This window comes from Tympanuchus pallidicinctus, unplaced genomic scaffold (genome assembly GCF_026119805.1).
Source record: "Tympanuchus pallidicinctus isolate F22 unplaced genomic scaffold, pur_lepc_1.0 scaffold3, whole genome shotgun sequence".
In the NCBI taxonomy this organism is placed as follows: Eukaryota; Metazoa; Chordata; class Aves; order Galliformes; family Phasianidae; genus Tympanuchus; species Tympanuchus pallidicinctus.
Window position 1 is genome coordinate 92,139,180 of NW_026294747.1, and position 18,313 is coordinate 92,157,492.

General features: G+C 41.6%; 2 protein-coding genes across 4 annotated transcripts in view; both read right to left on the reverse strand.

The window, feature by feature from the left end:
- Positions 1-9,965, reverse strand: part of SCRN1 (secernin 1) — a 40,746-nt gene extending 30,781 nt beyond the window's left edge. Inside the window, exon 1 of one of the 3 annotated variants that reach the window (XM_052692801.1) lies at positions 8,749-9,965. The gene's annotated coding sequence lies outside the window, so the exon portion shown is untranslated. Of the gene's footprint in view, positions 1-1,198; positions 1,220-1,661; positions 1,787-8,748 lie in introns of those variants that run through there. The other 2 variants (XM_052692800.1, XM_052692802.1) reach the window with 2 other exon arrangements.
- Positions 9,966-10,077: 112 nt separating this feature from the next.
- FKBP14 (FKBP prolyl isomerase 14) lies at positions 10,078-18,203 on the reverse strand. Its single transcript, XM_052692803.1, has 4 exons — positions 17,846-18,203; positions 16,509-16,660; positions 14,209-14,336; positions 10,078-12,658 (listed from the first exon to the last, which is right to left on the reverse strand). Exons 1-4 carry the CDS (start codon positions 18,037-18,039, stop codon positions 12,500-12,502), a joined length of 633 nt encoding a protein of 210 aa, XP_052548763.1. The 5' UTR covers positions 18,040-18,203; the 3' UTR covers positions 10,078-12,499.
- Positions 18,204-18,313: the final 110 nt, after the last annotated feature.

Here is an 18,313-nt window from a genome sequence, read left to right on the forward strand (position 1 = left end):
CAATGCTAGCAACAGAGTTTGCAAAAGTCACCACATAATAAAATACCTAGCACCAGAAGCCAGCCACCTGGGTATCTTAGTGACAGTCATGGACCTCAGTTCCATTCTGTTTCTCAATTTAATGACTTTACATGAAGAAAAAGCTAATACATAACCAGGACAGCTCCAGTTCCACAAAAATGTAAGTCCATAATGAACAAGGGAATTCTCACTGGAAGCTCCTAGCACTAACTAGCACACCTTCCCACATGCAATCTGCATGGCTGACTTCTGAAGAGAGGTTAGATGGAACAAATTGGTACCTCTACCAAAAATACACTCAGCAAGAGTAAGCAAAAGCAATTTAAACCATGCCCTGCCATCGCAGGAAAACAAAAGTTACAAATATCTTTCAAAAAGATCTCAAACTCCAAGCACCACAAATGCTATTTTGGGTAGGATAAACCCTACTCATGTCAATAAAGGATTTCTTTTCATTCACCACATTTTCTTCAATATGACATCTGTTTTCAGACTGTCCACACAAACTCTGGGACCTAAACTGCTTGGGAAAGTTTATAGCACTATGAATGGTTTAATTTTCTCTGATTTGAGATGAATCAAAGCTAAAGTTCTGTGTTCACAGGAACAAGGTTCCTAAATATGAGAGGGTTTGTTCTGAGGTTGTTTGTTTGGAGGGTTCGGGGTGCATGTCATGAACCAAACTGCATGCCTAGAGGTGCTTTAAGTCCATAAATCCATAACAGCTTTTACACCAACAGTATAAATGGTAATAGCCTATAATGGATGCAACTTCTCACAGGTTCACGTAGTTATTACCTCCTGAACTGCTGAGTAAATCCAACACACATAATGAGCTTGCATTTCAGAACTAACCCACTCTACTGCAATACAATCCGAGACTGCTGCATTTAAAGTTCCACATTTTACAGGTATGGACGGCTTCACCCACAGCACTAAGGAAATTTTTCACACTGATGGATTTATACACTTGCACACTCACAGGCTCAGGCCCAGTAAAGCTCCCTTCTGCTTGGGATGCTGCTGCAATAAGATCTTTTTCTCTTCCCTAATTATCAGTACCGGAGAAAACGACTTCCTTTTAGGCAGGTTGATCATAGAGCAGCATAAATCAAGAGCTCAGCTTCGCAGACTCCGCACGGAGCCGTTCGTGCAAGCAAAAGCATCGCGCACCCACCTGAGAGCAGCAGCGCCTGGAAACGGCACCGGGGCGGCCGCATTCCAAGGTGACTACGCGAAAAGGCACCTTCAGATAACGGCGGGGGGAGTGGGGGGGAGAGAGGAGGTTGGGGGAGGTGGAAGAGGAACAGGGGAAACGGCAAGCACTGCTCGCTTCAAAAGCAGAAGGGAAGCAGCCAGCAGAGAGGGCATCCCGAGGAAAGCGGGCACCGGAGGAGCCCTGCCGTCAACCGGAGGGCGAGGGGCGGCGGGGCGGCACCGAGGGGACGGCGAGGGGTGGCCGAGGCAGCCATGTTTCGCAGCCCCGCGGCAGGTGCGCGGAGCCGCCGGGAACGGCGATGGGCCGGGGGGAAGCGGGACCGCCGCCTCCATCCGTCACACCGCCGCGGCCGGCAGCTCGCTGCCCGCCACCGCCCCGCTCCATCGAGCGCTGCCCGCGGCGATCTCGCACCGTTACGCACCTGGCGCTGCGCTCCGCTCCCCTCAGCCCGGCGGTGGCTGCGGTCCCTGTCGGTCTCCCCCCTCCCCTGCGCGCGCAGCCGCCGCCCGAACCGCTCCGCGCTGCGAGTCCCGGCCGCTGCGGCTCTGCGGAGGACGCGGCGGTTGTGCGGCCCCGCGGCGGTCTCGGCTCTGCGACTCGCTGTCCCGGCAGCCAGGCCCGTCGGCTCCGTCCTCAACATCGGCTGTGCGATAACGGCGGTCTCCCCACGCCCCCGTGTGAGGGAGCGCAGCGGCTCCTCGCGGCCGCCGCCGGGGAGTCCCACCGACGCCACGCAGGGGCCACGAAAATGGCGGCTGGAAGAGGTGGCCGCGTTTGGCGTGCTTGGGTACAGAGCGGCCCGCGCGTCCTCGCCCGTCCTGCGGCTCCCAGCCTTGATGAAGATGGAGGATGGCCTCGAGATCGGGGCTTCTCGGCTGGCCTCAAGGGACGTGGCACAGTAGGCTGTCACCCCTCCAGTGGCTGAAACCCGAGGACCTGCCAGCTCCATGGTCCTGAGCATCCATCCCTCTGAGGCCCAGTACAGTGCACAGCCTGCCTCATCCTCAGTGCAGGGATCGGATAGCTTGCCCTATGTGCCATACCAGCCCCGACTGAGGCAGTAGGAGCCGCATTGCTCTGCCAACATCATCTCCAGCCCAGACATTCAGTGTGCAGAAGAGGCTGCCATGTCTGCTAGGAGGATGGAAAGACTGAAAGAAAGTTGGAAAGAAGGACAGAAAGACAAGAATGAACCAAAAGGCAGGAAAAAAAAAGAGCATTAAGAACTAGAGCTTTCCAGCCAAAGAGCAGAAAGAGGTAAAGATGCAAAGCTTGTATACCAGTGTTGAATCTGAGGAAGGCCCAGAAAATACAGAAATTTATAGAAAAGCTTTATGCCCCAGATCAAGAGGTTTATTCTCAATGATTGTCTCCTATCGCAGATTTTATGTGTTCAGCAAGCAGAATTTAATGCGACAAGTTCCTTGTCATGATGTGCTCCCTACTGCTGGATAGTTTTGTGGTCAGAGCTGAATTCCTCAAGGCATTTCACAGAATCATAGCGGTTGGAAGGTATCTGGAGCTCATCTAGTCCAATTCCCCTGCTAAAGCAGTTCCTATCCCTTTTCAGTTGCCAGAATTATTAGTCTTAGCCAGGCTAGACTAACAGATCTGCAGAATGAATCACAAAAGCTAAATCACAGGACCAAAAGTCACTTTCAGCTTGAATAAGTACAAGTCACTCACCTCTTCAAGGTAGGAACCAAGACACTTGAATATCACATTGCTCACTAGATCTAGTTTAATAACCTGACAAAGCAAAGTCAAAAAGGTAGACAGCATCCCATATGAAAAGAAAATTTAGAAGGAAAAATTCTGGAACCATATATGGAGGCAGTGATTTCCTCTCACCACCTTAAACAACATGGATCCATGAGACTGCATGGGTTCAGAAATTATGACTAAGCTTTGGACACCATCACAGACCAGAAGTTGCATCTTCATTAGCAACAAATAAATAATTAGTACAAATTAAAAATAATTGCTGTTCACACTTTAAATTTCAGTGAATGAAAAATGCTGTGCCATCTGTACATTTCTTTGAGTATATCAGCAACCTGAATAGAGACTAATAGAAGTCACCACTTAGGCTCAGTGCTCTTGGTTAAAATACAGGGCTGATCAATAGCTTCATGCAGTTCTTGATACTCTTAAGATCTTCCATCCTGTATTTTAGGTAAGACCTTTGATTTTTCTGCGCTGAACTGTTTGCTGTGATCAGAATTACAGTGTAAGATGCTGTGCAATAGAAAAAAAGGCTGGATACTTCCTACTTGAAATACCTGACTGTAAGGTGATTTGAATTGTTTGAATCAATACTGAAAAGCTGAGGAGTTTATACCAGTTTCATTGTAATAACTTTGTTTAAACATAACAATCCAAATTCCTTGCTCTGGAATTACATCAAGTATGAACTATGTCACAGTCAGCTTGCTTCTCAGAAGCAGAAAGATAGCAAAAGAAAAGAGCAGGTGCAATTTAAAAGGAATTTTAAATTATATCCTGTAACACACTACTTACATTGCCCTATTATGCTCACTTACATGACTAAGTCTGTTCTCCTAATTACTCTAGAGATGATTATGGCTAAGTATAATCTACCTAAGAATTATTACTGTCTACTGAATGACTGAACACTGGCTACATAGAAATCCTTGATGCTTCTTTTCTGTGTAAGCTGTCACGACCTGTGTAAAGCAGCACAGACGAGTGGTTAGAGCACAGTCCCAGCCATCAGGGGAGCTGTTCTGCCATAAGCCTACTGCTTGTTAACCTCACGGCAATTAAATTGCCTTATAAATGAGATGGAGAAAATGAAATGGAGAGAGCTCTCAGTTACAGCTGCATCTTTGAAACCTCTGAATGGAGATTGTTGCATAAACAAAAAATACAAAACTATTATGGTTAGGACAAAACCACGATGTTCATCTATTATTTGTTTATCACATTTAATATAATGACATCAGAATTTATGGATATGTAAAAAAATGCAACATTGAAGGAACAGAAGAAGGACACATCTTCACAGAACAGAAATTTAAAGAACCCTTGTTCTGCTTGTTTTTATTTATTTTTTTTTTTAATGTGTGGAAAAACTAATCAACCAGAGCAACACACAGTTTAAGTCACTGGGTGTTTGTCCTTTCAACACCTCCTCAGTTGGAGATCAAAGCCTATTCAGCAGAACTAGTATCCAGCATCCTTAGTACTAATAAATTTGATTCCTCCTTTCCAAACTATTTTCCTCTGGAAATCTAAGAGAGCAGACATGCAGGCAGGCATACAGTCAATTAAATGACTGGAAACAAATTAGCTTAATTCAGACAACAAAAAAGACCACTTAGGTTTTTAAATCATATATGTTTTTGTGAAAGGTGAGTTCAGCCAGTAAATCTCTTTTGTTGGTATGCTTTTCTGATATTTCAAGCAACTATCTTAGCCTTGTCCTCTCTGGTGGAGCAGATGAGTTAGTGTTGTACAGAGAAAAATTAGCTGCCTGCTGCTAAGTCAGAATTCTAAACCTGTAGCTATAAAGGCATTCTACTAAACTTAATGGACTCCATTTGCAGTGAGTTACAGAAGCAAAAATCCCAAGTACAGAAGAGCTAACTCTGTGCAACATTGAAAAACCCCTGAAGCCCCTAGGATAATAGTCATATCATAGGCCAGTAAATTCAGATGAGCTGTGATGTCATAAATCAAAAGAGCAGAAATCATCAATGATACTTCGGTGTTGGTTCCTTTTTTATAGTCAGGAGATTGGTGCAGATAGTTGAGAGTACTTTCGCACACTCTGGGAGTTTTGTCCATAACAAAGGCAGAGTGCAGCAGGTGCAATATTCTGACACACAGAGATCACATCTGCTGGGCTCAGTGATTGTTTGAATTACAAAGATAGGAGAAATCCTGGGTGCACCCCCTTTATCCAATTAAACCATTGAAGATTAAGCTATGTAAATGGCTGCAGCTGTACATAAGATGCCATCGCAGGCACAATGGTATGCTTAGATGCCCAGTTCTTACTCATGCACACAGAAAGTAATTCATTTCTCCATTGTAGAAGTGACACAACAAAGCACAACTGCTAACCAGAGTCACAGGGACAGAAGAAGCCAGCACACCACAAGGATTCAGGGCGTGCTTGATGTCTAGAGACCTGTCAGACTCAGCACTGAACTACACAACTAAACACCCATTCAAGAAGGTTGCCTTTCCCTGGAGTGATGATTGCATTTACCAAAAAAAGCATTGTCTATCACTTGATTTTTAAAACAGGAAAACTAGAACATTGATGATGTGTAATGATCTGTGACAGCATACTTATTTTCATAATTCTAAAGTTATCATGAGACATTTATTATTACTGACTTAAGAAAAAACTCTAGGTCTATGGCTTTATAGGTGAGTTGTAACAGAATCTGTAACAATTAGGCTGAATCTCTTGACAGTAGCTCACAATAATAAATAGTCAAAGTAGGTGAAAGAAATAGATCTGTCATTCTGAGAAAATAAGCTAGTAATAAAAACAAAAAACAATAAAAAACCCAACAGATAAAGATCAGAAAATACAAATCCAGAATTTTTAATGAAATTATCCTTAGCCTTCATCCATATTCTCATTGCTAGCATGCTGCCCGTGCAGAACTGCTTGTAGCAGAGCAACGAATTGAAAAAATGGTCTCACTTTATCTGCAAGAAATATGCTATGGTAACCATGTGCTCTATATATATCATTATTGAAATAGTAGATCTTTGGTTGCATCCACCCAAGCAGCTTTGTATTGTATTTTAGCATGTCACATATCTGAATAATTTGTGTCTAAATTGCTGCAAATTAAATCACAGCACTTAGAGAAAAGATTGAACAGTAATGAAAGGGACAGAAAATGCCACTAAGTGATGTATGAGCCATCTGGTGCAAGGCAAACAGCACTCATTTGGAGGAGGTTAGCCTTCTGATTAGTTACCACAGCAACAGGTCTGCCAAGTACACTTACAAGTCAAACGTGTCAGCAACCACTTTTCACCACTCCATACACATCATAAGCTGGGACACTGAACAGTGGCACATCCCATCTATGCACATTTTTTTTTGCAGCCTTTGTTATTATTCTGCACATCAGGGGGTTTAAGTTTTGGACAAATATTCCCAAGTCAGAATTTCTCACTCATAAAAGAGCCCATAGGACTTTACATTACATACATCTACATACATTCATCCAGAATGTATGTCTGGAAAATGGCAGAGGTGGTGGGGAAGATAGTACACAGTTCAAATTCTGCTATTTCACACTGGTTGCATGCTATGTACTTATTTTAACAAAGAAACGTCAGCAATCAGTTACCTAAAAGTGTTTAAGCTTCCTTGGCTGAAGTTATCAGACAAGAAAAGGGGGCTGGTACAACAAGCTGTCCCCCTGCCTTTCTATTTTCTCTTCTATTTCCCCCCATTGCCAGGGGTATTTTCCCCAGGCTTGTGCTTAGCTTTACACCCTAGGGCTGCAGTGTGACAGCACTGACCTGGCTGACAGCACTTCAGTTAGTTATCTAGAGACATTATTGCCTCTGTACTGCTCTCCCACAGCTGCCTACTGAAAAGGCAAGGTGCAGAGGTTATGGCTGCTTTCACAGTGCCCCACTGCTTTGTGAATGGCAGCTTGAGGCTGTAAAGCCCTGCTATAGGAGGAACTTGCCAACAAATTAACACTGGCTGTTTCTGTTTCCCAGATTTTAACCCAACTAGTGACAATAGCAATGAGGACAAGATGGGATTCCAGCTAAGGGCTGGAATAATAGTAACAATTTGCATTTGCATCCTTCTGTTAAAAGGAAGGAGCACAAAACAGTATTTTCAAAGCTGCTAAGAGTAATCCAGAAAGTCAGGATTTTCTTTAAGCTACTGTTAGTCTGCTAGGTATAACTATATGGATTCCATACCCAGAGTTGGGCACAGAGTCACTAATGCATTCTGCTTTGCATTTACGGAATGAAAACCTGTTCTCTGAAATCATAGCCCAGCAGATTAGAAATACCAGAGCTAAGCCGAGCTGTTTACTTCCAGAGAGGCAGCAAGCCACATGTGCAAAAGAAATGGGTATTACGTAGTTTATTAGTCTGGGAAAGAAGAAACATCAGCTCCTTTAAAGAAATTTCAATGGCAACAAAATGTAAGAGGACAGAATTGATTTAATGCTTTCAGTCTGACTCTCAGATGAGAAATCAATTATCCTGCATCATTTAATCTCCTTAAGCAGGTCACAACACAAACAAGAAATTAGAAGCATCATACCTAATACAAAGAGCAGCTCTCAGTAGTAGGAACAGCCTCAGAATTTTTAAATTAGAGGAAAGCATAAAAGAGATTTGAGGAGCTCTGAAGAGTTGGCTACACCAGATTTCAGCAGCCAAATAAACACTAATATTTTTTCAAAGGTCTTTGTTCATTGTTTACCTAGTCAAGATGCAGAGCCATTACAAGAAAACAAAGCACCACCTCCACAACAAACATGCATACATGTGCAAAAGCCCCAGAACATCATTTTCCCTGGTTTCCACTTATGGCTCAGCCCAGCCCTTCGCAAGGACAAGGATAAGGAATAGACAGCAGATATGCTTAAAATCCCTCCCACGTACATGATGTGTTACTAACAACATTATGAAAAGTATTTCAGTCAGTAAATAAAAAGCCAGCAAGCTTTTAATGTAAGCCTTCAGAGATTTTGTTGTTTCTCTAGTAGAGAACGCATCCTTCTGTACAAACTCTCACCCTCCATCAAGAATAGGGTATTCAGAAACCTTGCACAAAATCTGCCTGACATGCTGAAGTTTCTGTTTATCACATACTTTAGCAGCAAATTTCTCAGCTAAACTAAGCTTTTTTTTTTTTTTAATATCATCCAAGATAGAAAATAACACAAGGCTTCCAAATCAAGTAAAAACTAAACCACTCTACTTTTGGATCTGAAGCTCTGGGAATTAAAATTATGCAATGAAAGGTGTTTCCCATTTGAACTCACTGCAGGTTGGGAAAGCTAAGCAAGGATGTGTTTGTCCCTGCAGCTTCTTACTGATCTTCTTAGTTAACTTCCTGAGTAAAACTGTGGACATAATCAAGCACAGATGTAAGAGCAGAACCAGGATAGCTAAAGAAAGATCATTATGTCACAGTTGTTTTTCTTGAACACCAGGAGAAAAGTAGGGCACAGAACATAAGCATTATGATTGGCTTTCAGGAAAAGTTAAAATTATCCAGGATTATATGAAAATAATGAGGCTGTTTTGGGTTTATTTCATGGTTTGTTTTTGTTTTTGCAAAAGCTTTACAGTGAGGCTGAGATACTTTTAAGACAATATTAAACTCAGAGTAACTATTCTAGATATTCTTTAATGAACCTTGAAAGTGTGAATTAACTTTGTGATAAGAGGAGAACCCACAAAAAGAATCAGCTGAAGCAGCGATTTCTAACCCAAGTCAGACCAAGAACCCGCCGCCTTACAACGTGCAGTACCTGTAGCAGTGGCTGCCAGTTTTCTGCCAAGGAATCAGATGCCAAAGGATTGAGACAACAAAGCCTTCTGCATTTCTCAAATCACTCTTCTGTGCCTTACTGCACGTGCCCTAGCTTCACTCCTTTTCCCAGAAACATCCCAAAGCAGTGAGCTCTCTCCACTCTGCTGATAGCTGCCATTTCAGGCTGAGATCTCCAGATTAAGAGGTAGACTCTCCAGCAACAGAGACTGTGGTTTGGAGAGCACATATGACAAAGGCACTTGTAATTTAATGGTTGACCTGTAACACCTATTTTTATGTGGAATTCTCAAACATGCCATAGATCATTTTTGTCCTAAGTATCATGAACAATACATTATCATAGCAGTGCAATACGTACTTCACACTGCAGTTTTATGATCCCATCATAAACACCTCAATACCAGAAACATTGTGGATAGCACAGATGTAAAATATTATAAAGCAAAGACTTGAAACCCAGTAAAGCAATTTCCTTTAGCTTCAACACCATTTGCTGTGTCAGTTGATTTCAGAGAAGAAAGCTTCAGAAAACACTTAAGATTGTAAACACTGTTCCTGAAGCTTTGCCAAAAGCCTTCTTGTGTCACTGCAACGCTTATCAAGGATTCTCAAATAAAAGGAGCTCTGAAGTACACAAAACAGCAACTCTTATTGTAATTGCTAGGTCATAGCTCTGAATGACAGACTGCTGTATGTAAAAAAAAAAAAAAAAAAAGTGTTTTCATCTGTAACCAGAAAACAAGAAATGTGGGGAGAAGGCTACAAGCTGCAAGAAGAACAATCCAGTACATGCTCACAACACCGTTGAGCCATCTCCACTTTTTCAAGTGCAGCATCTTACAGACAAGCAGCAAAGGTTTGTTTCTTCATGGAAACAGAGCTTGCAGTTTGCACAGAAGCCGGTTGCTGAGTGCTACTCTGAAGTTCCAATACCTCTTCTCCCATCAGAGGAGGAGCAGCTGCTCATGTCTGCTCCCCTGTAAGAAGCTAGCTGGCTCCTGCTGACACTGCAGAAGCACGCCCCAGGGACTAACAACCAGACACAGCTGAGGGTAAGACAGGCAGTTATTTCCTAAGAAATTTCTTCATTTTCACAGAAGAACTTGAATGACAGCAAATGGTAATGAGGTTGCAGCAGCTTCTGAAATCTGCTGATTTTGCACTTTTAAAAAAATTTTTAAGTTCAATTTCAGAAATGTAACATAGCTACCAAGAAAAGCATTAAAACTAATTCACTCCATGTAAATCTATGCACAGCACACCAAATAAATCATCTTGGCCTTGCAGCTTTAATACTCTGCTGGCATTAATTGTCTACAGTATGTTTACTTGAAGTTATTTTTATGAAATATTTTCAAAATCTAAACAGAAGATAATGCATATTTTACAGTATTCACCGACTCCAAACTCCTACTGAATACAAGCAAAACATTTGGCCTTCACTTTAGAAGTAGGTTGGTATCCATTAAAAAAGCTTAAATTTGAAGTATTTGGCCAGTAATCAGGGTCAAGTTTTATTTCATGCTTTTATGCTTTCATTTCCCAGCCAGATGTTCAGTGAGCATGCTAAATACTGCAGATGATTTTAAAACCTGATATACCCATTCCAAGTCTCAATTCTACTCTTCCCAGCAGCATTCACATTGTAATTCTATTTGGTTGGCTGTTACCAACCAGATCCTGAATCTTAAGCAGTAATGCCTCAAGGGTCAAGTTTATAAGCCATTAGACATTCTTGGCCTTGGATGCAAGAATTGTCTATGCTCCCCACATAGCTAATGGGGGAAGATAGGCACCTCTGACTGATAAGGCATCTACCCTAACAGAACGTGAACTATATAAATATGATGAATTACTCTAAAGTGCCTTGTGCTCTGGTGACTGTAGGAGAAATCAAGATGCTCAGCACACAAACAATGTCAGGCAAGACAAATTTTCTAGAGCAAAAAGGAAAAAAAAAGTTTATGTAAACTCATGACTGGTAAGATGACTTGTTAATTATTTCCTCACAATAACCAGGACAGGCAACAAGCATAAGAACAAATGGAAGTAGCATCCTATGCCATTCTACTGTGACTGCCACAGAACTAAAGAATAAATAGGTTCAAGAAAACTAGACACTGTGAAGGAGGGGAAAAAAAATGCTGTTTAAAACAAAATATGAAAACTACACATCATGTAAGCCACATGCCATAAAATACCAAATGCTGGAATGCAAAAACTCCACCCCTGCATATCTTCACGTAGCACAATCACTGTACAGAAATCCTTGCTGTCTATAATAAAGCAGTCTTCTAATACTTACATGCAACGCTAGATTGCAGAGAGAATTTTCATCAAGCTAATTGAGGATCTTGAATGCAACTCCCCCCAAGTTCCCCCACCCCTCCTTAGCACATGACAGCAATACTGATTTTATACAATTTGGTTTACCTCATATCCCTACAAAACCTATGGCAGTATTTTTAAATCCAAGTATTCTGTACAAAAACCCATTTTAGTGCTGGAAGAATAAAGGCTAAATCCTTCTAAGAGATACCTCACCCACTCATTCAGGCCCATGGATGATGACTAAGCTTCTTCCTCTTTAGAGAGGGTTCAAACACACACGACAGAGCTGAAATCCTCATCATCTCCACACCATAAAGATTCAGCAGCAGAATGTTTACCTCACTTTTTTCTTTTTTTTTAAAAGTCACTTTATTACTTAAGACTCAGATAACTTTTGTGCTACCTGTGAAAATACAGCAAAGGTGCAAAAAAAATAAGACAAATTCTACAATTCAGGCAGTAGCAAAGCTGGCAAGTAACACAAAGTGTTCTTTAGGACATACTGACCTGCATGTTAGCATGCTCCTTCCTTCCTTTCTGAAAATGGGGAAAAAAAATTTGCTAAATTTTTTCTTTAGATGTCTCTCAACACCTGAGGTGAAGAAAATGCAATCTCTTCACAAACCAATGCATGTAAGGAAGTGAAGGACGCTACCTCTGCAGAACAACAAAACTATTTGGAAAATAGTACCTTATCTTCTAGAACACTGCTAATATAAAAATGAGAAGGTCTGATATTTAACTCCTATTTTTCTGTTTGTTTGTTTTTTTCCTTTAGTGATGCAAACAGTTGTTTTGGTATTCTCTTTTAGAAAATCAGAATCAGCATAGGACAGCCATTCTTCTCATTCTGCTTTGTATGAGTTTCTCAGCTGTCTTACAAGGTGTTGATGCTTTCTAGTGGATATTTCAAAATCTGCAGAAAGCAAGCAATGCCAGCACACAGCTTTACAAGCAGCAACATACAAAAAAGAAGGTCAAATAATTGATTAAGTCAGACTAGAAGTCATATGTAAAAGTCACTGAATGTGATCTGAAGAAATAAAGCACAGAAAGGCACAGTACTGGATTTTGATTTTCAAGATGTTTGATACCTGGAAACCTTGTTTCATTTCTAAAAAAATAAGTTAATACAAAATTAAAAAACAAAACGTGCAAGTCTTCATTGCACAACAGTAAGTACAATTTCAATCTTACAAATAGTTTAAAATATATATATATTTTTAACATAAACAACTGAAATTCTCTTTTAATATAAAAAAGTGTGGGTTTGTTTTTTTGTCATTTCTCTTCTGCCAATGGCAGCTGTCAACTCCAAAACACAGAATCAAGACGACAAGAGAACCAGACAGTCTAAGTCATTGCCATTTGTGTCAAAAAAATTATGTCATCCTTTCCTACAGCTCATCATGCTTATATGTGAATTCCCTTGCAGATATAAACCCATCACTGTCTTCATCTTCTTTATCAAATATGTCTTCAACCAAAGCATCATGCTGGGTGTCATTTACCACTGCTCCATGCTTCTCAAATTCTTTCTTCAAGTAAATTTTCACCTATTAGATAAAAGATGAGAGTTAATGTCTTCATATTTAAGATAATTGATTAATGGAATGTAAGAGAGAGTTGGGATGGTAGTATTAAACTATTAATAGTTATCTTCCTTCCTACACCACAACAGAAGGAAACTTGTCTAACTAGATTCTTTGGCCCCGCTTGGTGGTGAAAGAGAATAAAGCTAGCAAACTAGTTGCCATGGTTTTATTGTACAACTGAAAACTGTGCCAAGAAGGTATGTCATCTGATGTCTACATAGTAAAGTATGAACGGGTAGGCAGAAATTATAGCTACCAATTGGTCAGAACTAAAACAGCATTCTCATGTCTTAGCAATTTGTCAAACTAGCAGATGTAAACCCAAACAGCAACCCCAAAATGATACAGAAATCTATCCATAATCTTTACATTTACATTGTAATGTGTTGCCATTAGAGCAGTATTACTAGAAATCTCAAGGCTCTGAAGGACAAATAGATTCAAGGCAGTTTTTGAATGGAGAGCTAGAACAGTTACGTACACCAAGCCATTTACTAACAGCAAGCAATTTTTACTGAGTTTAACTACCAAGAGCCTAAGTGTTCTGAATCACAAAGCTTTCTATCAGAGTATTAATAGCAATGCATCTCCAGAATATTAATAGCAACACATCCTTTTGTTAAATAGACAGAACCTGTTTAACAGAAACTGCAAGAGTGGACTGTTAACAGGAAGATAAATGGGTCACACTTCAGGTCTGTTTTATTCATTTCACATTCCAGTCTGTGTTATGGTCATTACTCATGTTTCTAATATGCATGTTGGAAACACTGACACTGCCTAGCTGCTGTGCATTACAAAAAGATAACCCTCCTAAGGACTGACAAACTGAACCAGTCCCCAAATAAAAAATGATGCTGGAACAGGCTGCCCAGGGAGGTGGTTAAGTCACTATCCCTGGAAGTTCTCAAGAAATCTTTAGATATAGTACTTAGAGACATGGTTTAGTGGAGAAATATTGGTGGTAGGTGGACAGTTGGACTAGAAGACCTTGGAGATCCTTCCCAGTCTTGGTAATTCTATGAACTTAGTGGTTTATCCTAACTTCTCATGGATAGCATCCACACAGCGTAAAAACAGAAGCCTGAAAATAAAAGGCAACAAGAATAATGCAGAATAGTGCTCCATAAATGTTCTTCAGGCAGTAAAAGCTACAAAACAGGACTGCTTTACAGTAGGTGATCTTCAAGATCTAATTTATTAGTAAAGCAGCAACTAACTCAAAAAAAAAACAACCAAAACTTGAAGTTTTATTTCTAAGATGTTTTACTTCATGAAGTTTTCCATAAGTATGGGGTGCACTTCCATCACATGCTATGCTGCAGCTTGCAAAATCCACTTGTAGACTCCTCAATTCAGCAGCTCAAGATCCAAGGCTCAGCTTGGTACAGCATAACCGAGCATCTTCAGCTTAGTTTTATTGAAAGCTAAGCTTCCAAGCTTTACCTTATCTTTTCATTTTTACTACATAATTCTGTTAAATTTGCTTGCAAGAAAAGTAACCCACTCACCTCTTGCTTGGACAGCTTCCAGTCATCATTAAGATCCATCTCTTGAAATGACTCATGAGACCTGGGTCCATTCCTAATTTCTAGAAGGTCAATATTGAAGATAAGTGTGCTCTCAGGTGGAATTTTCCCTGCACAGAACGAAGTTAGGAAGATACACGTTTAGTGCACCATGAAAGCCACATGCTTCAGAGTAATCCCATTATTTCAATGCAACCAGCATTTTGAGCCAAAATGAATAAGCATCTGTAACAGTGTTAAGTGCAACTATTTTAGATTGTAGCTCAGATCCTGAGCAGCCCTTGCAACACGTGTGCAAGTTCAGACGCAACCAGCTTCGTTGAAAGCTAGTGTGTACTCTTGTGAGCTCCTATTCAGTAACTGTCATCACAGACTTATGAGACAAGATTCTTGAACCACTTTTTGAGCCAGATCAAGTCTGAGCAGAAAGCAGTGAAGTAGACCATAAAGTTAGGCGGCCACTGTTCCAGTACACAGCTCAGACCAATGGACAGCAAGGCAAGTAGTGCATCAGGTGGACTGAATGCTACCTCTGTATGTGGTATCCTGGCACTTCCTGACAAGAAAAGCAGAAGGGCAGCAATGCTGTTAGTATCCTATGGCTGTCTCTGAATTGTAGCACAAAAAGCACTGAACTACTTCCAAACACACAGCAGAAACTGGGCACATAAGCCTGATCATAAGGTTATTAACATCATTCCATTTTGATGCAAGTCAATACATTAATAATTTTCTGATAGTGCCAGAGAACATTTCATTATTACCATCCCTAGAGTTTATCAGTCTCTGGCTTTTTCAATAGCATGATACATCCTCACCCTAATAGCTGATGCTACTGTCAAAGACTATTTAGCTCTGAACTTTGCTCCTCTGCCATTTGGTCCTATTTAATCTCTCTATTTCTATATTGGATAGAGGCACTCCAAAAATACGTGCATGCCTTGAAATAAGGAGAAAATTAATCCTCACTTAACAGTTTGGAAGCTGTGATGTTTATTCCTGCAGTTCAGAATATATTTAACATGCTAACAGATCTCCAGAATGAATAAATGTACAGAATCTTCTGGAAATATAGGCCACGGTGGCCTGCATGGGGTTTGGAACATAGGTAAATTTTTTTCCTGAGGGTTGCAGAATAAGGCATGTGATTCATCATTCAGGGCAGAGAGCAAGAAAGGCACCAGGTGGGAAGCTAGTGAACTCCTGAGTGTTCAGTGGAAAGTATGAAGAAAACAGAATTCTTCAACAGCACAGCAACATAAGGTTCATGTATTCAAATACTTCAGTGTTTTCCCAAAGTACAGCAGCTACCAGTGTTTACTAGTTTAGCCTTCTTGCATTAAATACATAAGTGAGGCTTGCAAGCCTTTAATATGTAAATCACTACAGTTAGCCTTCAGTCAAAGCAATTAGGCCTGTAATTACCAGGTGAGCTCTACAGCATTTAATGTTTCTTTTTTTTTTTTTTTGTAGAAAAAGACTTACAGCTGTGCCCTGCATAAAGCAGAAAAAGTAACATTCCTGCATCATTTAAACTGTCACTCATTTAACCACACATTCCAGTCTTGACCTTCTCATTAAAAGAAGGTTTGTCTGAAAATGTTTGAAAGGGGAGAAAAGTACTGCCAGCAGCACACAGGTTGAGAGAAAACATTACAAGCCATGCTTTTATATGCCTGCACATCATTCAGTACATTTTTGGTAGATATCAGCTTCCTTGTTAATGTTCCCACATATCTTACTTTGGGTAACAGGCACAGCTGCCCAAAGTTATAAAGAATGAAGTGCCCCTATAGGGAGAAATAAATGGTGAGTTTTCATTGTAACATTTAAGAACATAAAGAGGATGAACAGAACTGGAGGTTCTTCAGCTTCCTAGAAGAAACCCACAAAAAAGAACAAGGCTTGCACATGCACATTCATGGAATTATTATCACAAACACAGATGTAACAACCAAAGTGTTAACTACAGTAACCACTTCAAGCTTGACTGAAAATAAATAATAAAGCAGAGCACTGCTGAGCTCAGCACTAACAGAAGTAACACTCAGAATGTACAGCACAGCTGCTGTCATGAATTCCTCTCCTGCATTCACCACTTAAGACACTTAATGAGTATTTTCTGCAGAAAACAAGTTTTTGAGAAACAGCACCCCACTCCAATAATTTCCCTTAATTAATGATATCAACATGGAAAACTTGCTAACCTCTTCAGTCAAAATCAGTAAAATTAATAGAGATTAAAAGCAATTTAAGCAAGAGAAGGAGTTCAGGCATTTTACCTTTCCCTTCTTTTCCATAAGCAAGGGCTGGTGGAATAGTTAGCTTCCGTTTCTCCCCCACACACATGTCCTTCAAACCTTTGTCCCAGCCTTTGATGGCTTCTCTTATGCCAAGTGTAAACCACATAGGTTGCCCATTGTTATGTTTGTGACTGGAAAATAATGGAATAAAACACAATCTTTAAACAGCAAGTTCCATAAAAGGCAAATGGGACAGACCAAAAACACTCACACTTATGCAATAAAAAAATAAAAGCCTATATGGTATCTTGGTATTTCTCAAATGAAAGTTCTAAACTTTTAAAGTCCTTAGAAGTTATGTCTTGCATGACAAGGCGCCTTAAGAACTGCAAAGGAATGAAACAGCACATACAGGGTGCACTCATGACAACGCTGAGAAACCTGGATCCTCATCTTCACTTTCCTGATCATTTATTTTGCTTTGAAACTGATCAAACTAGAAAGGCATTTATGCTTGGAAGTTATGCTCAAGGCTATGTAAGCTCTTTGTAAATCGCAAGTCACAAATCAGCTTGGCCATGACTGCAGTATACCTTGTAACATGCTTAGAAGAGTCAGTCACATCTCTTCTGAAAAAGCCAGCGGAAGAAAAAACGACTACACAACAGATACCTAGAAAAAGAGAAATAAATGCATGCAGAACACTTAAAACAGGCAGACGACCCCCTTTTCAAATATAACCAGGTGGTACAACACAACTACTTCCAATCTATTGACAGGCACAGAATTTTAACTACAGCCCAAAGCTCCATTTCTAGTCATGCAAGAAAGGTGCCGAACACGACATAAGAGCACTTACAGGAGTTAGTCAGCAGCAAAAACTTAAAGCGTCACTACAACTCCTTTGAGAGAGGCGGGTTAACTACAAGAGAAAATTAGTGAGATTTTAATTTGCATCTGCAGGACCGTGAACATGCAAAACATTGTCTGTTTTGGCTGCTATTTAAAATGACTTCCACAAGTGATTCCAGTGCAGCCTGCGGCCTCGTAAGCATCTCGCTGTCTCCCATTGTTAGCACCCCATCGCTTCACAGGAAAGGGACCATTAGCAAGGGATTTACAGGCTCCTCCTCGTATTTGCATCGTAGTTGCCCTCAGAATGCGATGTGTCTGGGCCGGGTAAGAAACACCACTTACAGCACATCTGAATCTAAAAGGCAGCAGCGCCTGCCAGCGATGCAAGCTTCCTGGCTGCCAGCTCTGAGGTGATAGCAAAGCTCTCGTCTAGCTTGTTTCATCCTCTTGCACCACACACTTACACGCACACATATATACATCCTGTCCACACAGCTGGCCCCGCGCCCCAGGAAACTCACGTGGAGTGGAACATGGAGCCGTCGCTCTGCAGGAAGCCCTCGTAGTGCACCAGCATCATGTCCCCCCACTTGGTCCTCCGGTGGCACAGGAACGGCTTCTGCAGCACCTCCACCTTCACGTCGGCCGCGGGGATGAGGGCCGCGGCCGCGCAGCCCAGCAGGACGCCCAGCAGGGCGGCCCGCAGCGCCGCCATCCCGCCCCGCCGCCAGACCCAGCGCCCACCTCAGCGCCGCGAGCCCACCATGGCCCACCAGCTGCTGGCAGCACGGCGGCCCCTCGGCCCGGCCAACCCGCAGACGTGGCAGCTGCCCTCACGGCCGGCAGCCCTCGACTTCGTGCCGGCCGGGACTAGGGGGAACCACGTCCTCTGATTGGTTCAGCTCAAGCAGAGGCGTTGGCCCATTGGCTGCCTTTTCCGAGGCTCGGATTGCCCAATCGGAAGCGGCGTTTTGCGAGACGGTCGCTAA

Excerpts from the sequence above, each read along its gene's own strand:
- FKBP14 (XM_052692803.1), bottom strand. The coding sequence starts at position 18,039 with ATGGCGGCGCTGCGGGCCGCCCTGCTGGGCGTCCTGCTGGGCTGCGCG. Across the intron at positions 16,661-17,845 it reads GGCTCCATGTTCCACTCCAC|TCACAAACATAACAATGGGC; the intron begins GTGAGTTTCCTG and ends ATTATTTTCCAG. Across the intron at positions 12,659-14,208 it reads GGAAGCTGTCCAAGCAAGAG|GTGAAAATTTACTTGAAGAA; the intron begins GTGAGTGGGTTA and ends TTTATCTAATAG.